Raw genomic sequence first — 19777 nt, forward strand, 5'->3', positions numbered from 1 at the left:
CAAGACGCAACAGAAGAGGAGATAAATACCTTCTATGACCAAATAAATCATGCTAGAAGCCTTACAAATGGCAAAGAAATAATTATGGGTGATCTTAATGCCAAAATAGGTCAAAGAAAAAATGAAGAAAACTCTATCATCGGGCCCTTTTGCCACGGCATTAGAAACCAAAGAGGCGACAGATTGGTGCAATATGCAATTGAAAATAACTTTACTATAATCAACTCTATATTCAAAAAGAAGATTAATAACCTATGGACGTGGATCACACCAGACAAACAAACAAGAAACCAAATAGATTATATTATGAGTACCTACCCAAAGCTTTTCCAAAATATAGAAATCTTAAATAACAACACTTTTGCAAGCGATCATCGACTTGTAAGAGCCACAATACAAATTAATATAAAGCAAAAGAAATGCAGAACAAATTTTGGTAGAGCCACATCCTACTTATCAAACCTACAAAACCAAACAAAGTACTTATCAAATCTAACGAATAAAATAGAAAATGTATATTGGGAAGATGTTGACAATATAGAGACATTCTACTCAAAATTAGAAACTTGTATACACCAAAGTTACAACGAAATTACTACAGAAAAACCGAAACAACATATAATATCAAACGAAACGAAAGAACTTATCAAAAAACGCTCAGAACTACTACATGTATCACGTAAGACACAGAAACAAAGAAAGGAACTATCTACACTCTTTAAAACTACAAATAAACAATTGAAACAAGATTACCAGGATTATAAGCTAAAAATAATAGAGAAAAACCTCCTAAAAACAGGAAGTCAGAAGAAAGCACACAAACAGTTAAACCAAGATAAAAAGTGGATATCAAGCCTACAGTCAAATAAAACTACAAAACCTTTACAAACACGTGAGGATCTAGTTAAAATAGCCTCCGATTTCTACAAAAACTTGTACCACGATAAAAACTACAACCACGAACAAGCATTGTTGCAAGAAGAGAGCCAGAGTTATAACTGGGAAATAAATAGTCCTATTCAACTTTTTAACGCTACTGAAATAATAAAAACTATTGACAAATTAAAGAACGAGAAAAGCCCAGGATTCGACAATATTCCTAACGAAGCCTTAAAAATTGGAAAACATATATTAACTCCGCACCTAATCATATTGTTCAATAAAATATTGGAAGCACAAAAGATCCCCCAAAAATGGGCGGAATCAAGAATAACTCTATTATACAAGAAAGGTGATCCAACGGATATTGGCAACTACCGCCCAATAAGTCTACTCCCAACAATGTATAAATTATTCGCAATGTGTCTAGAAAAAAGGATAGAAGTAGATATAGAGAAACACCAAACGAAAGAACAGGCAGGATTCAGACCAGGGTTCTCAACTATTGACCATATCCATACGCTAGAGCAAATAGTGGAAAAATATCAAGAATTTAAGACCCCGCTCTACCTAGCGTATGTAGATTATGCGAAAGCATTTGACTCCATATCACACGAGAGCATTTGGCAGGCACTGAAACATCAAAACATTCCGAATATATACATAAATATAATCAAAAACATATATGCAAAAAGCACAAGTCGTGTGAAGCTCGATAGACTAGGACCAACAATTTATATACGCAGAGGTGTGAAACAAGGAGATCCACTCTCACCCAAACTGTTTATTGCAGTCCTACAAAATATAATGAAGGGTTTACAGTGGGAAGGAAAAGGAATAGATATAAACGGCAAGTTCCTCAGCAACTTAAGATTTGCCGACGATATAGTCCTTTTCTCGACGTCATCAAAACAACTTGAAAAAATGCTTACAGATTTAAGTGACTCTAGCAATACCATTGGTCTACAACTAAACACCTCTAAGACTAAAGTAGCTACAAACAGTATACAAACCCCCATTATAGTAAACCAAACACCAATCGAATATGTCGATAGCTACATATATCTAGGAAAGCTCATTTCATTTAAAAACACACGGCATAAAGATGAACTAGACAGAAGAATTAATATGGCTTGGAAAAAGTTCTGGAGCCTGAAAGAAACATTAAAATCAAAACTTCCATTATATCTTAAGAAAAAAGTCATGGACTCATGTATACTACCATGCCTGACATACGGAGCACAGACCTGGATCTACAATAAATACACGAAAACAAAAATACGCACATGCCAGCGCTCTATGGAGAGAAGCATTCTAGGCCTAAAGCTCAAAGATAAACAAAGAAGCAGCGTTATAAGGCGCAAAACCAAAGTTATAAATGCGGTAACGCATGCAATGCGGTTGAAGTGGAAATGGGCTGGCCACATGATACGAACGAAGGGTGAACGATGGACGAAACTCGTCACAATATGGAAAGGTCCAACAGGCAAGAGAGCTAGAGGCAGACCTATAGACCGTTGGACTGATGATCTACGAAAGGTAGCAGGAGACAACTGGATGGATACAGCAAGAGATAGAGTACATTGGAAACAGTTGGAGGAGGCCTATACCCGAGAGGGGCCATGACTTAATATTAAATTTAGCATTATTACTTTTTTTTAACTTTTTATATTACGCATAAGTCAAACTTTTTTTTTATATATTTTAAAATACTTATGTAATAGGATTAAGTCAAGGAAACAAATAAAGGCTTATTATTATTATTATTATTTTTATGTATGTCTCTACCAGACCTCGGGACTACAGAGTCCCGGATTTTTGGGAGGCGAACGTGGGGCCGAAGCCAACACGCTGAAGCCCTTTTGAGACAACTTTAATGAAATGGTGCCACAAAACCGACGATTATCCCTGTATACACTATAGAAATGTACCCAAGGACAATCCCCGGTTCTGTGCCAAACTATTGCTAACTATGGATGAAAACTACTTGGGCTATTGTGATGGGATGCTAATGGACTAGGAATGGGGAACTACGGGAACTATGGCACCTGCCGATGACAATGTATTAAATACATGTAAAAATGGCAGGTGGAGACTCGCCAACTCACTTACTGGGCCCCCGGGAATCAGTCGCTAAATCGCAACAAGAGGGCAACAGGTACATGAGCGGCTGAAGGGTGAGGATACCTCGGCGGACTTTAAACGCAGATCACGCGCTCCCTGTGGGTCCAGCATCACCGGCCCACTCGCCACTTACCACGAGGCACCTACCCTCCGAGCGGGCTGTTAACCCTACTCTAGCGACTCCACTCTGACCGGCCGATGAAGGCAAGCCAAGAGGCGGGAGACCTATCCCCCGTCATGCTTCACTCCGGCAGGCCGGAGATGGGGGACAGTATACTCTCCCTGGAGCACTCGGATATATAGCCCCGCGGGGTCGCTACTCCCCGTCATCCGCCTCAGATGCCCTGCGGGGCTTATTATTATTATTATTATAATCTCAAGATATCCTTGTCATCAGCAGAGACGTCACTAGACTGACGCTTCCGTCAAACGTATAAATAAATTTCGCTAGACTTAATTGCGGCTCGCCGACACAACGTCCGGGCACATATTACACCTGCCCTACGCTTATTTATTTTTTCACAAATATTGATAGCAGGGGGTGAGGGGTGTTCCTTTAAACCGCCGTCAGTTTCTATACATACCAGCCACCGCTGCGTGACGGAGGTATCGCCGATAAGAGTGGCGAGCAGGCCGGCCGGCTGTTCCACAGCCACGCCGCGCTTCTGTCCCGCCACCGAGCCCGCCGCGCTGTCCGCCATGCCCGTCGCCAGCGCTGTGAAGCGGCTGTATACCTGAACACAAACAATATAAGTAAGCACCTATCACTTATGTACCTGTCGATCTGTTGATTTAAGTCTAGAAATTCAATTTTGCAATAGCTACATATAAATTATGTATCAATCTCTAATCGCACAAACATGGGTAGTTATCATTTGGGTACACATGTATATGGAAATCTGCAGTAGACAGGTTACTGAAGTCCTCATTCCGACAATTTTGCCTACTGAGAATTGAACCGCACAAAACTCTTAACACTGGGAAAAAATTGTATCGATACTAACATGTCAGTAAGTGCACACTACCTTGTTCCGCACTTTTCTTGGAAAAGCGAGCAAGTAATTTCTGCCGTCACTTGAGAACACTTCCAACGCTATGGGCTGCAATAGATACCTCCTTTTGTGTACCTCCCTACAACACAAGACGGAAATTCATAAAACCACAGACTAAAAAAACTCCCATACATGATTATAGCAGTTATAATACATACCGAATGTCTTCATACAAGAATTTGGAGCACTGCCTCTGATTGCTCCTCTGTATGCCTTGAGCCGGTAGAATAGGCTCATAGTCATCAGGACAACTGTCCAAATCCCGTATCTCTCTGTTCTTGAGCAAAGTAAACCCGTCTATTACATAGCAGTGTTCGCGACCGAATAATAGAAGACCCTCTGTCGTGTCTAAGCCTTGTATCCTTGCGCAGCGGAACATGTGGGAGATCTGAATGATAGAGAAACTTTGTATAAGTACCATATGAGTATACCCATAAGGTCCAAGAAGGTTATATTTCAGGTGCAAAACCTTATTTTTTTTTTTTAAATCCTAGAGATTTTGTGGTAATTTATGAGGTTATTTAGGTACATAGGAAAGGAACCTTTGTTAACACAGAACGAATACGAACCTTTTCATGATGTTCTAGAAGTCGTAATAACGTTTGGTTATCAGGCGGCGGAGTTGGTTGTTCATCTTCATCCTCGTTATCAGGTCCGTCTTCGTTCGCTAAATAAACATACATATTTTTAGAAATTACCTTAGAATATTTACCTATTGTTTCTGTTTAAACTCAAAATTATTTATTTAAACTTAAAACAGCATTTATTTAAACGACTAAATTTACAAAATCTCTCTCTTCTTAATCGAACACTCTTGGCAGAGTGGTCGTGATCATAGGACGTCTCTGGTGGCTGCCCTTCCGATTTCTCTCTACTTCTCCCTGCTAGTGGCGTTCCGCGCAAAAAATTACAAAATACAGCCCCTAAAACGCCCACGATTCACGTATGTGTTTTTGCTGGGAAGTCGAAGTGGCGCAACAAACTCGATAACTTTTTTCGAAATAGTTACTATTGACTTACCTTCGCCAGACGATTGATTAGTACCGCGGCTCACGACGCCGCTACTAACAAGGTCTGACGGTGACCCGTCACCGTTGGCCACATCAAGGGAAGTATCGCCACTACTGTTATCAGAAAAAAACATGGAATTTTTATATTAATCAACCCGGAACAATATCAAGGTCCGTTTTCACTGGTTACCAATAAAGTGTCAGTTAGTTATCGGACAGATAAAGGCTGCATATTTTGTTATCCGAAACCTATGAAACTAAAACTTAATAGTTTGTCTGTCAGATAAGTACCTGATACAATATAAACTTTAGCAGTAACCGATGAAACTGGATACAAGTCAGTAATATTTTCTTGTCATAAATAGTTGTCATATCATAAGTTGAAGTCTTACGTGGTAGGTTCGTCGGTAGTTTCAGGAATGTCAGTGGGCTCGGCGCCTTCTACTTCTCCCAGATTGCCTGCAGCCCGCCATTGTTGGTAAATACGGTAGTACTCCTTGCTGTCCAGACTTTGAGCCACTTTGTATTTCAGTTGTTTCTAAAGAACACACATTAGATTAGAAGTATAGAGATAGTGAAATTGCTTCTAAGACGAATTTACATACAAGCAAACTTGACTTTGGTGTATTTCGATAGAGCATTTATTTGCTGGATTTATAATATTCGTTCTTGTATCTTATAGGCAATTCATTCATCTGGTCTTGATGGGTAGACAAATCACTTATAATCAAACGATCATTTTGTTATTTCGCCTCCAGAAAACTTTTACTGCAAAGTAATTAAACTGTATGTATTGGGTTAGTGTTATGTACTCACATTGTCGGAGTTATGCAGTTCAGGTCTGTAGGGGTAGTGCGCGTAGAAGGCGAGGTTGCGGCGCAGCATCTTGCGCATACGCGCGGGCCCCTCCGTGCAGTCCAGTGCCCACTTGGCGAGCGCGGGGGCCCGCGGCGGGCCCCACAGAGCTCGCTCGCGAGTCAACTCGCGCCACGCGCCCGCCCACTCCGCCTGCACGTAGCGAAGAGTGTGCAGCCGAGTGTTGCCAGCACCGCTTACTACGCCGCACCATGCTTGTCTGCCGAACATAGTAACATTTGAAGTACACTTCTCGCAAAATTCAGTGGCAGTCCGCAAGGCAATTACGAGCACAAGTACGCGCATATGTACCATACCTTCAAATGGCTATAGCTACATGTAGTTTCTGCGTGCAACTCGCGCAATATTCCGTGACGACAAAAAGTTTGGCGAGAATTACATATATCATTTGGCGAACCATATAGCACTTTTCTAACACAAATAAAAAGATTCTGGACTACTGGTCCTCATTGCTCAAAATTCTGGTTTTTACTGTCAACGTCAAAAATTTGAGAATGATACTGTGTGCCAATAAATTTCTCACTTTCAATGTTTATTTTAAGGTTTTACTCTATGCAATTTTAAGAAAAAAGGTAATTCTAAAACTACATAATAACTTACCTCACAAGCTGCACATGATCCTGCATATAAGCCAACGCATGGTCTCGCGGCGGGTTAGACCGCTGTTTAGCAGAATCCTCCTTCTTCACTTTAGTTCGGGACGCGAGTCGGGTCAGACCGCCTGTCACTTTCTGTATCTTCGACTGAATCTGATTGTGAAGCTCCCATGGGACACGGTATGTTGCCTGAAATAAAATAATAATTAGACTGGAATATAAGGCAGTTGCCATACTTCGAAAATCGATTTTATACCTAAATTGGTATACATAAGGCTCAAATTGGACTGAACTATCAAACGTTACATAACTCAAACCACCTAGCATTTATGATTTACAGACCATATATAAAAAAAAAAAACATTGTAGCTATGCCTACGATAATTTACCTTTCTCTCAATATCGATATAGTTAATCCACAGTTTATGCGCACTCTCATTGAGCTGTTCCCTGACGGCCGTGAGGTCGGGAGCGCGAGCGTTCCCGAGGGGCAACAATAGTGTTATTTTAAAAACTTCTTCTATCGCAGGCTTCTTGCATACGTATAGTTCTTCCCAAACCCGTCTAGCCGCACCGGCCATTAGGTTGCGTCCTGTCAAAAAGATACAATAAAATTATAAGGTATTCAATACCAATTCAAGACGAATAGTCGATAAAATTTAATCTCAATTTCTGGGCATGTTTCCGGAGGACAGGGATACTTCGACGCCTAATCTTTGTTAACTATGTATATATAGTGAGTACATTTTTAAGGCATGTAAAAAAATATTCATCAAATTGTAAAAATACCTTGATGTGTAGTAAGCTTATCATCCCTCGACTCGAGGTCACCGCTAGGGTTAACGTGCCACGTGGTTCTCATGTGGGAGTCTAGAGCGATCTTCATGTTTGAGCTCAACTGCAGCAAGCAGTACGTGAGGCAACCGATGAATTCCAATTCGTGATTACCCGCTCCAAATATAAGTAGCCTTACAAAAAAAAAAGTACAAATCAATGTTTTCCTTAAATCAATAAAGTATAGGGGGGTACCAAATGTTTCGTGCTGTAAAATGCATTGATTGCTCTAAATGAAAGCAAGTTTCAACTGCACCAAAAATCGGACAGACTATAACAAAGTTTTTAAAAACTTAAAAAAAAGTTGAAACATTTTTATACGGTACCACATTATATCCTATCAAAAAACCCAATGAAGCGAGATGTATTTCATTAGTCGTTTAAACTTACCTGTTAGTCGTCAGCTTATGCAACGCTTCCAAAACAGACATTTGATCCGCGATCGAGTCAGTAGAGCGAGACAGGAGAAACAGAATAGTTCGGTTCAGACAATGATGCAATCCTTCCAGAGATATCACTGACGACTTCTTTTTCGCTTGAGTTATTAGCTTTACTATGAAATCGAACACCTAAAAGGCATACATAATGTAAAAAAACCTTTTTAAAAGTAAGACGAACCAAAATTAGGACTCTTGAAGACTGGCATACCTCGTGAGGATCTCTAGAAAGTTGTCCCTGCCATAGCTTATCAACCAGCCTAGCGGCTAAATAACAAACGTTGGATATGTTCGACTCTGATCCAAATAGTTCAGTGTTCAATAAATTCTCCATGAGTGTGGTTAAAACCTCCGTTTGATACTCTATTTGCTGCTGGCTGGTTGAATTTGGCGGTGAAGCATCCAAAACCAAGTCAATTACCTGGAATGAGTATAATTCATTTATAATGTAAGAACTTATTAAAGGTAGTCCTGTCACAAAAAAATCGATATACTTTAAGGGCTATGCATGAGGCACTGAACATTGACAGGCTTACATAATCTGTGTATAATAATACCCTAGTGCAAGGAAGCTCTGACGTTGTTTTCGCTATCGTGAGCATTGGCGGAAGCGCGGAAGTGTTACATAATATGCATTGTGCGTGTTCTACATAACGAACAAGCGTGCAGCAGGCGCGAGATATGCGTACGTTAAACTGGTTTAGTACTCAAGTTACTATCGACGCAAAGGAAATATATACGAAGGTACTTATATGCAAAGAGGACGGTTAATTGCAGCGTTAGTTAAATTATTTATTAGTCAAGTTTTAGATTTTTAAATAATAAAATTCCCCATATTTACGCAATAAAAGTAGGATCTCCCTGGACCGGAGCTACATGGAGTACAAAACATTGACGGTGGCACTGAGTCAGTCGCATTTTCGGCGTTCTAGAACCAATATGGAAGCTGGTACTCAGTGTTAGTCCTCTTAGATAGCTACCTCTGAGGCATTATTGTTTAGAAGTTAATTCAATATGTCCGCGTTGGCGATTATTGCGACATGCGAAAAGTTTTATAAATACTACTCACAACAGACAACATAATTAAAATGAAATGGAAAAACTCTGCTTTAGCACAAAAAATACATCAACTTTTAGCCAGACAACAAAAATTGCAGCCAGGGATTTGGTACTTGCAGTAGGAAGTTACATAAACTGCTGGCATTTAGGTTTTAGAAGCCAGTCAAAATCTACATTAAGAAATGAGATATATAACTTCATCTAGATAAGTCACTCTCAGTCGTTAGCTAGCGATATTAGAAATCAGTTTTGAACAGAAGAACGGTTCGCTCAATTCAATTACGACTATTTTTGATCCTGTAAAAACTTACAAATTTTATCTCGTATGCTGTACAATTTAACAAAACATACCGGAGCGGTTTTGCCGGTAACGTTGAGCGGCAGTGAGTCGAGAACGATCACGCGTAAGAAGTCCATAACGCCTTGCCTCACAGGGTGTTGCGTTAGCATCCCGGCTTGACTGGCACCCACTATAACTTCCTTCTCAGATCCTGGCGTCGATGCTCCCGAACTTTCACCACTCTCGCATATTGCTAAAACAACACCCCTTATTTTATTCTCACATTTATGTATATAAATAGATGGTAATAATGTTTATCATAGGTCCACTTACGCATGTGAATGTCATCCGTAGAGTTCGGTGGAAAGAGGATAGCTGCCAGAGCTGTCAAAACTTCGGCCATCATCATTATGGGAACGAAATCGGGTAGCGTGTTGTATAGCGAAAATAGGACCTGAAATGATTGCCATTTTTAACTTCAGTTCTTCACAAATCCGATGATGACAAAAATATAGCTGGCTACCATGTTTTTACTGTATTATTCTCCGTTGCTTTTTAAAGAGTGTAGTATAAGAATTCTCTTAATATTTATTTATTTGCTTAGATTTCAAGTTACCATAGCAGCAATAATTCTATTGGACTAAACTTGCGCCAAGACAAGATACATTAAACATACCTGCACAATAGCAACAGGATGATCAGCGAGCCATTCCGGTGAGTTAGACCTGTCTGCGTGTACTAAAGCCCTCACAGCGGCCAGCAGTACAACAACAGCGTCGGAACATAGAGTGATTCTCGCAGACAGTGCGGCAGGGGACTGTCGAGCAGGGGCGGCCGCCCCCCAAGCTGCCCCCCACACGCGTTCCACGGAGACCGTGCGTTCTGAGCACATGGCGCGAACTGGCTGACCCAGGGTAAGTCCGAAAAGGAGGTAGTATAGCTCTGGGATTTGAAGGTGTGCTGGTACCAACCTGTGAATAGGTTGAGGGTTTCTTATAGTGAGCATAAATCATTAAGAGGTGTCGCCGTGGTAAAAATCAGAGGTCAAATAGGATATACGAGGATTCAATTCTAATGACCGTTATTATAAGTAGTCTTAAATCAAATTGCCTGCATAGTTTGGAAACTTTAATTGGTCCAAAAGTACTACAAGGGGGCGATATCTTAACTCTAAAGGTTACACATCTGGAATCCTCGGAGCAAATGTTGATGTTTTTCATTTTAACTATCCCACACGAATAGATTCTATCAAAAAATCAATTAAAAGTCTATCAATATATTTTCTTACCACGCCAGTAGTGTGAAGCCGGGAGTATGCAATAATGACGTGTGTAGATGCGAGTTAGAGTGCACAGTGGTTGTCATGACAACGCCAGCTTGTTGTGGTTGAGCTATCATCTCTGTGTGGCGCAACCAACCTCCGTTACCGATACCTTCCCTAAACCTTTAAAAATAAATACAAAAAATAAATGAATATATCCTATAGATACAAAAGTATTATTGGAATATCCTTCTGGCAAATTAAAAATACCTTTGCATGATAGCCGATTGCTGTCCTTGTCCGGAACACAGGACAACCATTATCCTCAACGCCCACAGAACAGAGGTTGGATGAACATTCTCCAACATGAAACTGAGCAGCCAATCCATTCCTAACACTCGCGATATCTCTTCACAGACTATCGTGTTAACCAAGTTTCTCGCAGTAAATAACAGGCCATGTATAACATTGAAGCATTTGTTTCTTAATATAATTTGTTCTCCCTCACTCTCACAGTCACTTTCCTTGGGGTTTATCCATTTTTCTGTCTGCGATGGTAATGGTAAAGTAAACGCCATGAATTGACCCAAGCATAGTAGATCACTCGGTCGTGGTTGCCCTCCTAATAAAGCAGCTAATAACTGTATGAGGACATTCCTTGTGCTAACAACTTTGACGTCGTTTATAATGTAGAGGAGCTTAGAAACGAGTTGTAACTCCCTCATTGTGCGAAGATTGTGCGTTCTGTGCGCTGTTTCCGTCGCCAGTTCTAGCAGATGTTCCAAGAGGGACTTGATTAGACCACCTGGAGCGCCGAGCCATACTTCTAGCTCGCATATTAAATCCTAAACAGACATTCAGAAATTAATTACCTCATTGAATATTAATATGAATTAAAGAAATAATCTTCGATAGACTTACTTGAAAGGCAGTTAAGTTAGGAATGGAAGAAGTTTCTTTCTGACTATCAACAGTTCCGACGAGACCAAAAATGAGATGAAGTATATGTGAGTTGAGCAATTGTTTCTTTCTCTTCAGCAACATGGCCAAAGTTTGGTATCCTTTCCGTCTGTCCATCTCTGCTTGTGCAGCCTTATTTGACCGTACTACGCATACAAGAGCTTTCACACTTGCGTACAAACATTCCACGTCTTGAGCCATCGCTATTAAACCTAATAATACTGAACAGCCACCAACTGTATCAATCTAGAAAGAAACAAGTAACTGGTAAGCTTGAACACTGAAAAAAAAAATTATATTTTTAAAGACCATAGATGTTCAAATGATTTCCACTTACCATGATGGCAGCAGGCTTCGGACAAAATACTCTCACGCCCAAATAGCCCACGACCGTCCCTCCCAAACACCTAGCTGGGCCCATAAGATGTCCTGCAGAGTTGTGCAATATCCTGATAGGTGTCGCATTCTCATGGGACGACATCCCCAACATTTTCGCTATAGCCTTGTTATCATTCTTACTGTAAACTTTACGTATCTTAGCCAATGTCAGTTGCGACATTGCACGCGCGTTGATGCCGAATACGACCTTTTCTTCGGCGACTAGAGGGGCTAATGGTTCTTGGTATTGTCCCGATGGTAAGGGTGCTTGAAGCGTGCCGACGTAGTGTGGACCTAATTGGTAGACTATGGATACTGTTTGCGCTGGAAGGACCTACAAAATACGAGGTTTAGTTTAAAATAGCCATCCAAGAGCGAAATTTAGATCTAACATGTTCTAATATATGTATACTCGAAATAAACCTAATAGTTATTATATAATATTATTCTTCTAATGTATGCTGTAAATGAACTGATCAATAGTTATTATGTCCAAGGGGTATTGAGCATTAAGCCTGATAATTACTTATTAGGCCTAATAAACTTGTTACCGCTTTCATTTATCTAACTAGAATTTAAATTTAATTTTAAAGTATGACCAGTCACATAGCATATAGGCTAATTCTTCAACTTTTGCAAAGCGAACATTTTGGTATCATGGGGTAATTGTGCCATGACAAAATGTTTATAGAATTATCAACTGTTTAAATTCTGCATAACTTAGTAGGTACTTACATCTTCCAACAACAGCGCGGGTCCCTGTCGCCACACGAGCTTGGAGTACCTCCGCCAGTGCGGCGGGGTGCCCAGCACGCAGTACACGCTGGAGGCGCCCGACAGCGTGGCCGCGCCGCCGCCCGGGTTCGCGCTCACGTAGTGTAACTTACCCGAGTGCATGTGCTGGCCTGTGAGATGCCGTTTTGGTTAGGTTTGAATTAAGAACACGGCTATAGTTAGGCGGGATTTTACTGGGATTTGAATTAAGAACATGTCTACAGTCAGGAGACATTTTACTTAGATTTCAATAAGGACTAATGCCCGTTTTCACCAACAATCTCTTAATCTAAGTGCCACTTAGAATAAGGGCTCTCCCAATTTTGACATAAATAACTATGTATAAGGGACACCGAAACTTTGGTGAAATCGAAATTCTTATTAAACGTTCCGTAAATGCTCTTAGGGGATCCCTTAATTTAGGTATTTGTTGGTGAAAATGGGCATTAATCAGTACAATTTAGTATTTTCGTTAGTAACGTTCACGTGGTTCACCCGAGTGAGCAGGAGACGTGACTGTCAACAGCGACGTTATAAAGGGTGTCTTCAACGATATTGCTATACTGTAATGGAAGAATGGTTCAAATCTATTTATTTTTATTGGTATTCTGTTAATTTGCAATGCAAACTTTTTGGTACGTAGCTAATTACTGTATAGTATGCTATATTTTTACTACGACACTAACTAAAGTGTGAAGTTCAGAGGTCTGAATTTTCATTAACATGTCGTCTTCAAATATAGTTTTTGAACCGTAGGTATTCAAACCGTAATAAACTCGAAAATCAACGAAACAAATTAATAAAAAACTTATCATCAAACATACCATCTAAATACAATGAGAAGGAAGAGTTCTTGAGCACAGCCCGATTGAGTACCAGCACGAGATGGTGCCATTGTCCTTCGTGTTGTAGATCTGGACACCACACTCGGGCCCCACATTCGCCTGAACCTTCGGGCTCCCATTCACCGACATCTGTTAGAGTAGAAGAATAGTGTAATAAATCAGAAACATAATTGAATTTCCCTCCTACAACAACTAAATTATTGGATTGGAAAGTTAAATTCTTTGATTGGTAAATAACTTACTGTGTGGCACTAAAGTTTCCTGCGTAGATATAATGATAGCCTTGTCTCTCGCCGACAATACCATGGTGAGACAAACGAGATGTTCATCCCGACTGTTATTTATATTCCGCACTAGTGTCAACAAGCGGACACAGTGGGGGTCCGAGCGGGGATCCGAATACTTCTCGACACATATCCAAGTCGAGTACGTAAGGCCAGTTTGTGGCGGAAACACGCGGTCACCTTAAACAAAACGTTGACGTCATCATAATATCAACTCTTCAAAATAAAAAATTGATAATAAAACTCACTGGGCCGCCAACTACCTGAACCAATTCCACCTAAAGTGGCAGTGTCTTGCGTTCCGAGAGCGTTTAGATTGGCCGATTGGGGCGCTATACTTGGCAAGTATAGGCAGCCAAACCCTTCGGCTGACATGTCGAATTCGACAAATGGAGGGAGAGTACAAGAATTTTGAGATCTGAAGGAAAAGGATAAAAATATACTTAAAAGATTTTCTTTTAGGAAACATACAGGTCAATTTTAAAACGTTAGAATGGCCATTACCTGTAATCTCTAGGCGTCGTCATCGATACTAAAGTTTTGATCCTAGTAAGTGGTACGGGCCCACCAGGTTTACAAACCTGTCCAGGTTCTGGGGCCACGCAATTTAAAGGGTTACCCATTCGCAAGAATTCCCTGGAAACACCAATATTTAATAATATGTTAAGGTAATTCATGTGCTACATAAATAGGGAAAATAACGTAGAATTTGTTTAATGTTTTGAAATGTTTGAATGTTATTCTACAATGCCATTCATAGTAATTATTACATATAATATCCGTGTGTTTACCATGCAATTAGCACACCAGTTATAATCTAGTCAGTTCAGTTGACTGATATATTTAGTTATCACCTGGTTTTGTAACGCACGTACAGAGCTCAGCTGTTTACAATCATTGTCAAATACATTCTGAATATGCGGAAAAAATGTATGATATAGACACAATAAATATAGCTGAAAGAAGACATTATTTTTAGAGATAACGTAAGCTGCTCATAAAAAACCCCTATGTACATATGTATCCCTATCCAATGTTTACGTAGTGAACATATTTTGGACCTCAAACAATTATAGACTTTATCGTCATTGAAATAGAATTTAAAATCAATGACCGTAACTTTCTTAACCGCTTCAATTCTCACAGTTGTGGTAATTGGTTTATGTATTTCTATTAGTTTTACAATAACACATGTTCTATTTCCACTGAGCTTCTACTTATTCAAGATTTTGTATTATTATGATTTATTTGATTTATTTCCCATTTACCTGAGTTCGGAAGGTCTAAGCGCGTGGGCAGCGAGTCTTTCCAACATATACATGGCAGGCGCGTGTAAGGGATGCCGTTCAGCCCGCAGTGCCGCCCCGCACACACGGAGCACTACGCCCGCAAGCCCCGCACCGCACATCACTTGCTGGTTGCGTTCGCTACGTGGAATAAACAATTTGTATTTAGATTATAATAAGGTATAAATATCATAATTTTAATTTAGACATTTTGAGAAGAGGTGCTTTGTCAAAATCTTCGTCAAAATGTATGAAACGTGTCACAAACCGATTTGGCTGTGTCTATCTACGACGATTTGAATAGAGAGATAATGAGCTGTATACGATATAAATATTGCAAGAAAATCTTCTAAAATAGTTTGTGATTCGATTTCTGCATAAAGTTATAAGCCGAATATAAACTATCTTACCTCCTCACGAGGCTTTTAAGAACGTGCGCCAAATAATCCCGTATAGCTCTCGCATGTGCCTCATGTTCGGGAGGTCGAGGCAAGGCCGGTAATAGCTTAGCGAGAACTATCACTACTCCCGAGTGGATCACCCACGCCTCGCCGTTGTTACTGCCCGTCGATAAGTTTAAAGGGGCTGTTCTACCAGCTGGTTTTGACTGGAAAGGAAATTATTTTCACTATAGCAATAAGAATAAAAATACATAATCATAATTATGTATGGAGGTTTTCATCCACCGATTAAAGAGTGGTTACATTTTGACCCAAGTTCACCGACGACATAAACGTTAACCATGACTTGACACACCCAATTATTAAAGTAAACAGCTATTTAAGAGAAACGTGTATACTGTTGGCGAAAATGGGTCTGAGGCAAGAAAAATACCAACAAGCATTTTCAGATAAAACCTATTAATATCTCACCTCATTAATAGCAGAGCTCTGACGAGTCAAACTTGGAGATTTGACATTGAGCGATCCGCAGAAAGTAGGCTTATCGAAAGAGTCCAACGCGACGTCGTACAAAAGTCGCAGAATTATGCACGCATGCACAAACACTACTGGTACTTTTTCAGGAAAACTGTAGGAAAATATAAATAAAGTAAATGATAGGCTACCAATTTAGAAGAAATCTTTACAAAATATATATAATAGAGGGGTTCTTACGTCATTTCTAATATATTGCTTGTAAATATTTCGTGAAAAACTTCGTAGAGTTCCGCATCACCAGGTTCCGTGTCATTCTGTAGTTCCGTCTCATTTATAAAACAGCCTAAAAGACGTATCGTCTCACAAAGGGTTGTCATGCATATCTGTTAAGAAAAAAAACATTTAAATACCTACTGTTATTACCTTTCGGACATTGGAATACGTAAACGAGGAAAAACTGACCTCGTGATGAAAAAACTTCGCATTAGCCGGCTCAAATCTCATAGCCGTACTAATAGTGTAGAACACAATATGTATTAGCTGTAGCATATCTTTGTCCATTGGCTCATCGCCTTTCAGTTTGCCTTCCAAAGAGACTAGAACACTTGTTACGTATACAAAACCGCTGACCTGTGAAAACGTTACAAGAACAATAATCAGACTAGACAATCGATATATGCTTGAGCATGAAGTTCAATCAACTGGAAAACGCGCAGTTAAACGCTTTATGGAGCTACGACGTCGTAGTATTAAATGACATAACGAATTTATATTCATAGACCATTGATATATGTATTTTGACTTGGAACTTCATTTGAACCTCCTCTTTGGTCTCCTTAAAATAAATTACCTTTCTAAAAATAGTTCTGGTCCGATGTGAGTCCCGCAAACAAGCCAGCAAGGCTTTCAATATATGCAATTTCAGTAGAAGCGCATCGTTAGGTGCTGCATGCATTCCGCAAAGCAATGCAGACATATCCTCCTCACCTGACCCACTCACTATTAGTTCTCTTACCACACCTGTAACAAGGCATAATATAGAAATTAAAACAAATTACACAACATTATAATTCTGAGATTCACAATAAACATATAGTTTGGATTTCTCACCTAAAGCCTTACTTCTACAAGATTCATACACAACCATCCCATGCACACATTTTGCCCCGCCACAATCTCGGAACACATTGCAATTGTTAGAGTTCGCGTTCAACAACGCTGTAAGGCCTTCCATCACTAATGATCCTAGTTCCTCTTCTTCTTCGTCCAAATTGGGGTCTCTGATCAACGAATCATGTCGGGTCGACTGTCTTTTCTTCCTTTCGGGAGCTTTGGGGGACTCATTGGGTGCCTGTTCGTGGGAAGGCGAATCGGATGGGTCTCTTTTGCTCCTTTCTTCTTCAAGAATTTGTTTGTCTTTTAGGAATACTGCGTAACGGGACAAGCACGTCACGAAAACTTCTAGCATACCAACTTCCCGATAAACGTCTTTGAAAATTGCGTTATGTCTGTAACATGATGAAATGCGATTAAGATTTTTTTATCCCTATTGCAATTTGAATAAATCGGGAGTAATTAGACTTACTTTAAAATATTCAAAAGTGTTTTCATACACAATATACTACACGTTCTCGATCTATTCGCTTTCAATAAAAGCGACAGCGATATTAATTCCTTGCACGGCACGAAATTTAGTTGGAAAACAATAAACTCGAGCAATTCGAAGAATTTTTCTTGTATTTCAGCGTTCTTAGTGTAAATTCTTTCCGAGAATTGACTCAGTGTGTTTTGATTTTCCAGTATGAAATAGTTTGCATTGTCGGCGTGATACACGCTCGATATCGCGTCTAATATCGTGCAGCATAACGCCGGGGAAGTTGACTTCATAAATACTGATTGTAACACCTGTAACATTCAATATAATATTTTATAAAAATACTTTAGCAACACGAAATTAAATACTTTTTCTTATTTCATACCTGAAAAGCTTGTACATTCCTCACGGCCTGGCCTGGGGTCGTTGGCTGCGGTAAGACAAAGCCCTGCAGTTGAAACAGTTCAGTGTTGGCGCGCGTCGGTCGCAGCTCGGAGAAGCCGCACGCACACAGGGACGAAATCATCAGTACGAGGTTACGTAAAGCGGCCCGCGCTTCCGTACCACTCACACGCTCTTCTTCTAACCTACATTTATTGAACAAACAACCAGTTAAGCAGAGTAAAAAGTGGATTTATTTAACAACAATAAAAAAGTGCAAAACATTTACAAAAAAAAAGGTTATATAAATTAAGCTACAGTGAAGTGCTTACCCTGATGTCAAATAATCGGGTACACCTTGTCTCTCATGTCTGTGATAAACGAAACAAAACATAGGTAAAAAATAAATAAAACAAAATAGAAACAGTGCAGTTACATGCTATAACAACCAACTACCTAGATACTGAACATGCTCATGCTATTTAAATATATAACATTAATGACCCCCATGTAGATCGGAAACTTACTTTAGAAGAAATTCAGATAGAAATAAGTAGCCTTGGCAAGAACGGAAATCATCCAGTAATAATTGACTAACTTCACTTGAATCCTTTAGGAAACAGAATACTGCTACGAACATTTCGACAACCTGTAGAAAAACAATTGGCATTTTTAATACAATTTACTACTTAGTCACAAGTCAATAAGGATAATTTTACAACAACATTACCTCTAGAGGTGTCAATTCTGGTATCCTTTGCATATTTTCTATGCAAAGTGCCACACATCCTTTATCTGCAAAAACAGCATTAAATTAATAAACTAGTTAAACTTGACCTTTTAATCAGCTCCATCAATTCAGCAAACAGATTAATTGGACTAGATCCAATAATCATTTAAAATAGGAATTAGTTGTTTATCAAATAAATTGACCTACATAGCTATAGGTACTTACTATGTATGTACTGAACAACAGATTGCGTCAAACCATGTCTAGATAAGGTCATGAGCACTTCAGCTGCAGATTTCCTCCACATGATGTTGTGTGGAGCACACCACGAAGTTATAGCAGAGAATAGTAAACTGAGATCATCTTTTCGTGCTAGCTCCTCACATGGAAAGGGATGACTGCATAATCTCACAAGAACCTAAAATATTAACAAAGGTTTGTTATGTTTTCATGAAGTATTCAAATAATTCACACAAACACATAAATAAAATATGTTTTATTTGCTGAGCATGCCACCAGTGAGTAAGCAAACACTTCAACCTGCAGTATATTTACTTTACTGTTTGAATATTTATCTGCACTAATAAGTGTGTAGCAAATAAAATTGATAGTACACATTTGCTATCATCAATACAAGTTAGATTATAGAATCAATAAAATATTATATTATTATCAGGATTGCTATTGTAGTGTATCAAATATTTACCAAACCTGCTGTTAAAAGATCTGATATTTATACTGAACACTCAAGGCCAACATATATCACAGGAAAATTATTGTCAGGTGTAAAACTAAAAATTAAGGACGCATTATCTAAAAGTGATCCACTTAAGTAGTTTTTACCTGTACAAATATTTTCTGCAGTAATATTCGCCTTTCTCTTGGTGTAAAATCACTATTCCCATCTTGAACATCTGCTTCCGATTCCGGTATTTCAGGTAGATCAAAGAATAGGTATAAACATTTCACTAATGTTGACGGTATTGATGCAGTGGTCATGACCTACAAATGAAATTTTTGTGAACAACTATGATAAGACCTCCTCCAACGACCTTGATAATGTATTTTCACAAAAAATGATGACTGCTTATAAAAAGGAGACAATCAGTGCAAAGATTGTGTTTAAAATTAGAGTTTAAATGGAATATTAGAAAAAAAAAATGGGATAATTATGTTCTGTTTATTTTGCAAGATATTTGATACCAGGAAAATATTCAAGTAGGTATGTGTGTAGGGAAGATATTAATTACATGTATCAA

General features: G+C 39.2%; 1 protein-coding gene across 4 annotated transcripts in view; it reads right to left on the reverse strand.

The window, feature by feature from the left end:
- LOC124629493 (WD repeat and FYVE domain-containing protein 3) overlaps nt 1–19777 on the reverse strand; it is a 33186-nt gene that overhangs the window by 12122 nt on the left and 1287 nt on the right. Inside the window, exons 3-41 of one of the 4 annotated variants that reach the window (XM_047162874.1) lie at nt 19362–19520; nt 18744–18936; nt 18519–18583; nt 18316–18437; nt 18121–18159; nt 17793–17994; nt 17399–17718; nt 16924–17321; nt 16664–16833; nt 16276–16443; nt 16051–16196; nt 15808–15964; nt 15346–15542; nt 14918–15076; nt 14154–14285; nt 13913–14067; nt 13608–13829; nt 13345–13494; nt 12482–12651; nt 11706–12080; nt 11330–11614; nt 10679–11253; nt 10436–10591; nt 9824–10118; nt 9481–9601; nt 9219–9400; nt 8650–8736; nt 8020–8229; nt 7762–7940; nt 7327–7505; nt 6927–7129; nt 6542–6726; nt 5882–6140; nt 5458–5603; nt 5076–5179; nt 4625–4722; nt 4214–4443; nt 4029–4134; nt 3588–3737 (exon numbers count right to left, since the gene is read on the reverse strand). In XM_047162874.1, the coding sequence (XP_047018830.1) occupies nt 3588–3737; nt 4029–4134; nt 4214–4443; nt 4625–4722; nt 5076–5179; nt 5458–5603; nt 5882–6140; nt 6542–6726; nt 6927–7129; nt 7327–7505; nt 7762–7940; nt 8020–8229; nt 8650–8736; nt 9219–9400; nt 9481–9601; nt 9824–10118; nt 10436–10591; nt 10679–11253; nt 11330–11614; nt 11706–12080; nt 12482–12651; nt 13345–13494; nt 13608–13829; nt 13913–14067; nt 14154–14285; nt 14918–15076; nt 15346–15542; nt 15808–15964; nt 16051–16196; nt 16276–16443; nt 16664–16833; nt 16924–17321; nt 17399–17718; nt 17793–17994; nt 18121–18159; nt 18316–18437; nt 18519–18583; nt 18744–18936; nt 19362–19520 (7449 nt within the window). Of the gene's footprint in view, nt 1–3587; nt 3738–4028; nt 4135–4213; nt 4444–4624; nt 4723–5075; nt 5180–5457; nt 5604–5881; nt 6141–6541; nt 6727–6926; nt 7130–7326; nt 7506–7761; nt 7941–8019; nt 8230–8649; nt 8737–9218; nt 9401–9480; nt 9602–9823; nt 10119–10435; nt 10592–10678; nt 11254–11329; nt 11615–11705; nt 12081–12481; nt 12652–13344; nt 13495–13607; nt 13830–13897; nt 14068–14153; nt 14286–14917; nt 15077–15345; nt 15543–15807; nt 15965–16050; nt 16197–16275; nt 16444–16663; nt 16834–16923; nt 17322–17398; nt 17719–17792; nt 17995–18120; nt 18160–18315; nt 18438–18518; nt 18584–18743; nt 18937–19361; nt 19521–19777 lie in introns of all 4 variants that reach the window. The other 3 variants (XM_047162873.1, XM_047162875.1, XM_047162876.1) reach the window with 3 other exon arrangements.

This window comes from Helicoverpa zea, chromosome 4 (genome assembly GCF_022581195.2).
Source record: "Helicoverpa zea isolate HzStark_Cry1AcR chromosome 4, ilHelZeax1.1, whole genome shotgun sequence".
Lineage (NCBI taxonomy): Eukaryota > Metazoa > Arthropoda > Insecta > Lepidoptera > Noctuidae > Helicoverpa > Helicoverpa zea.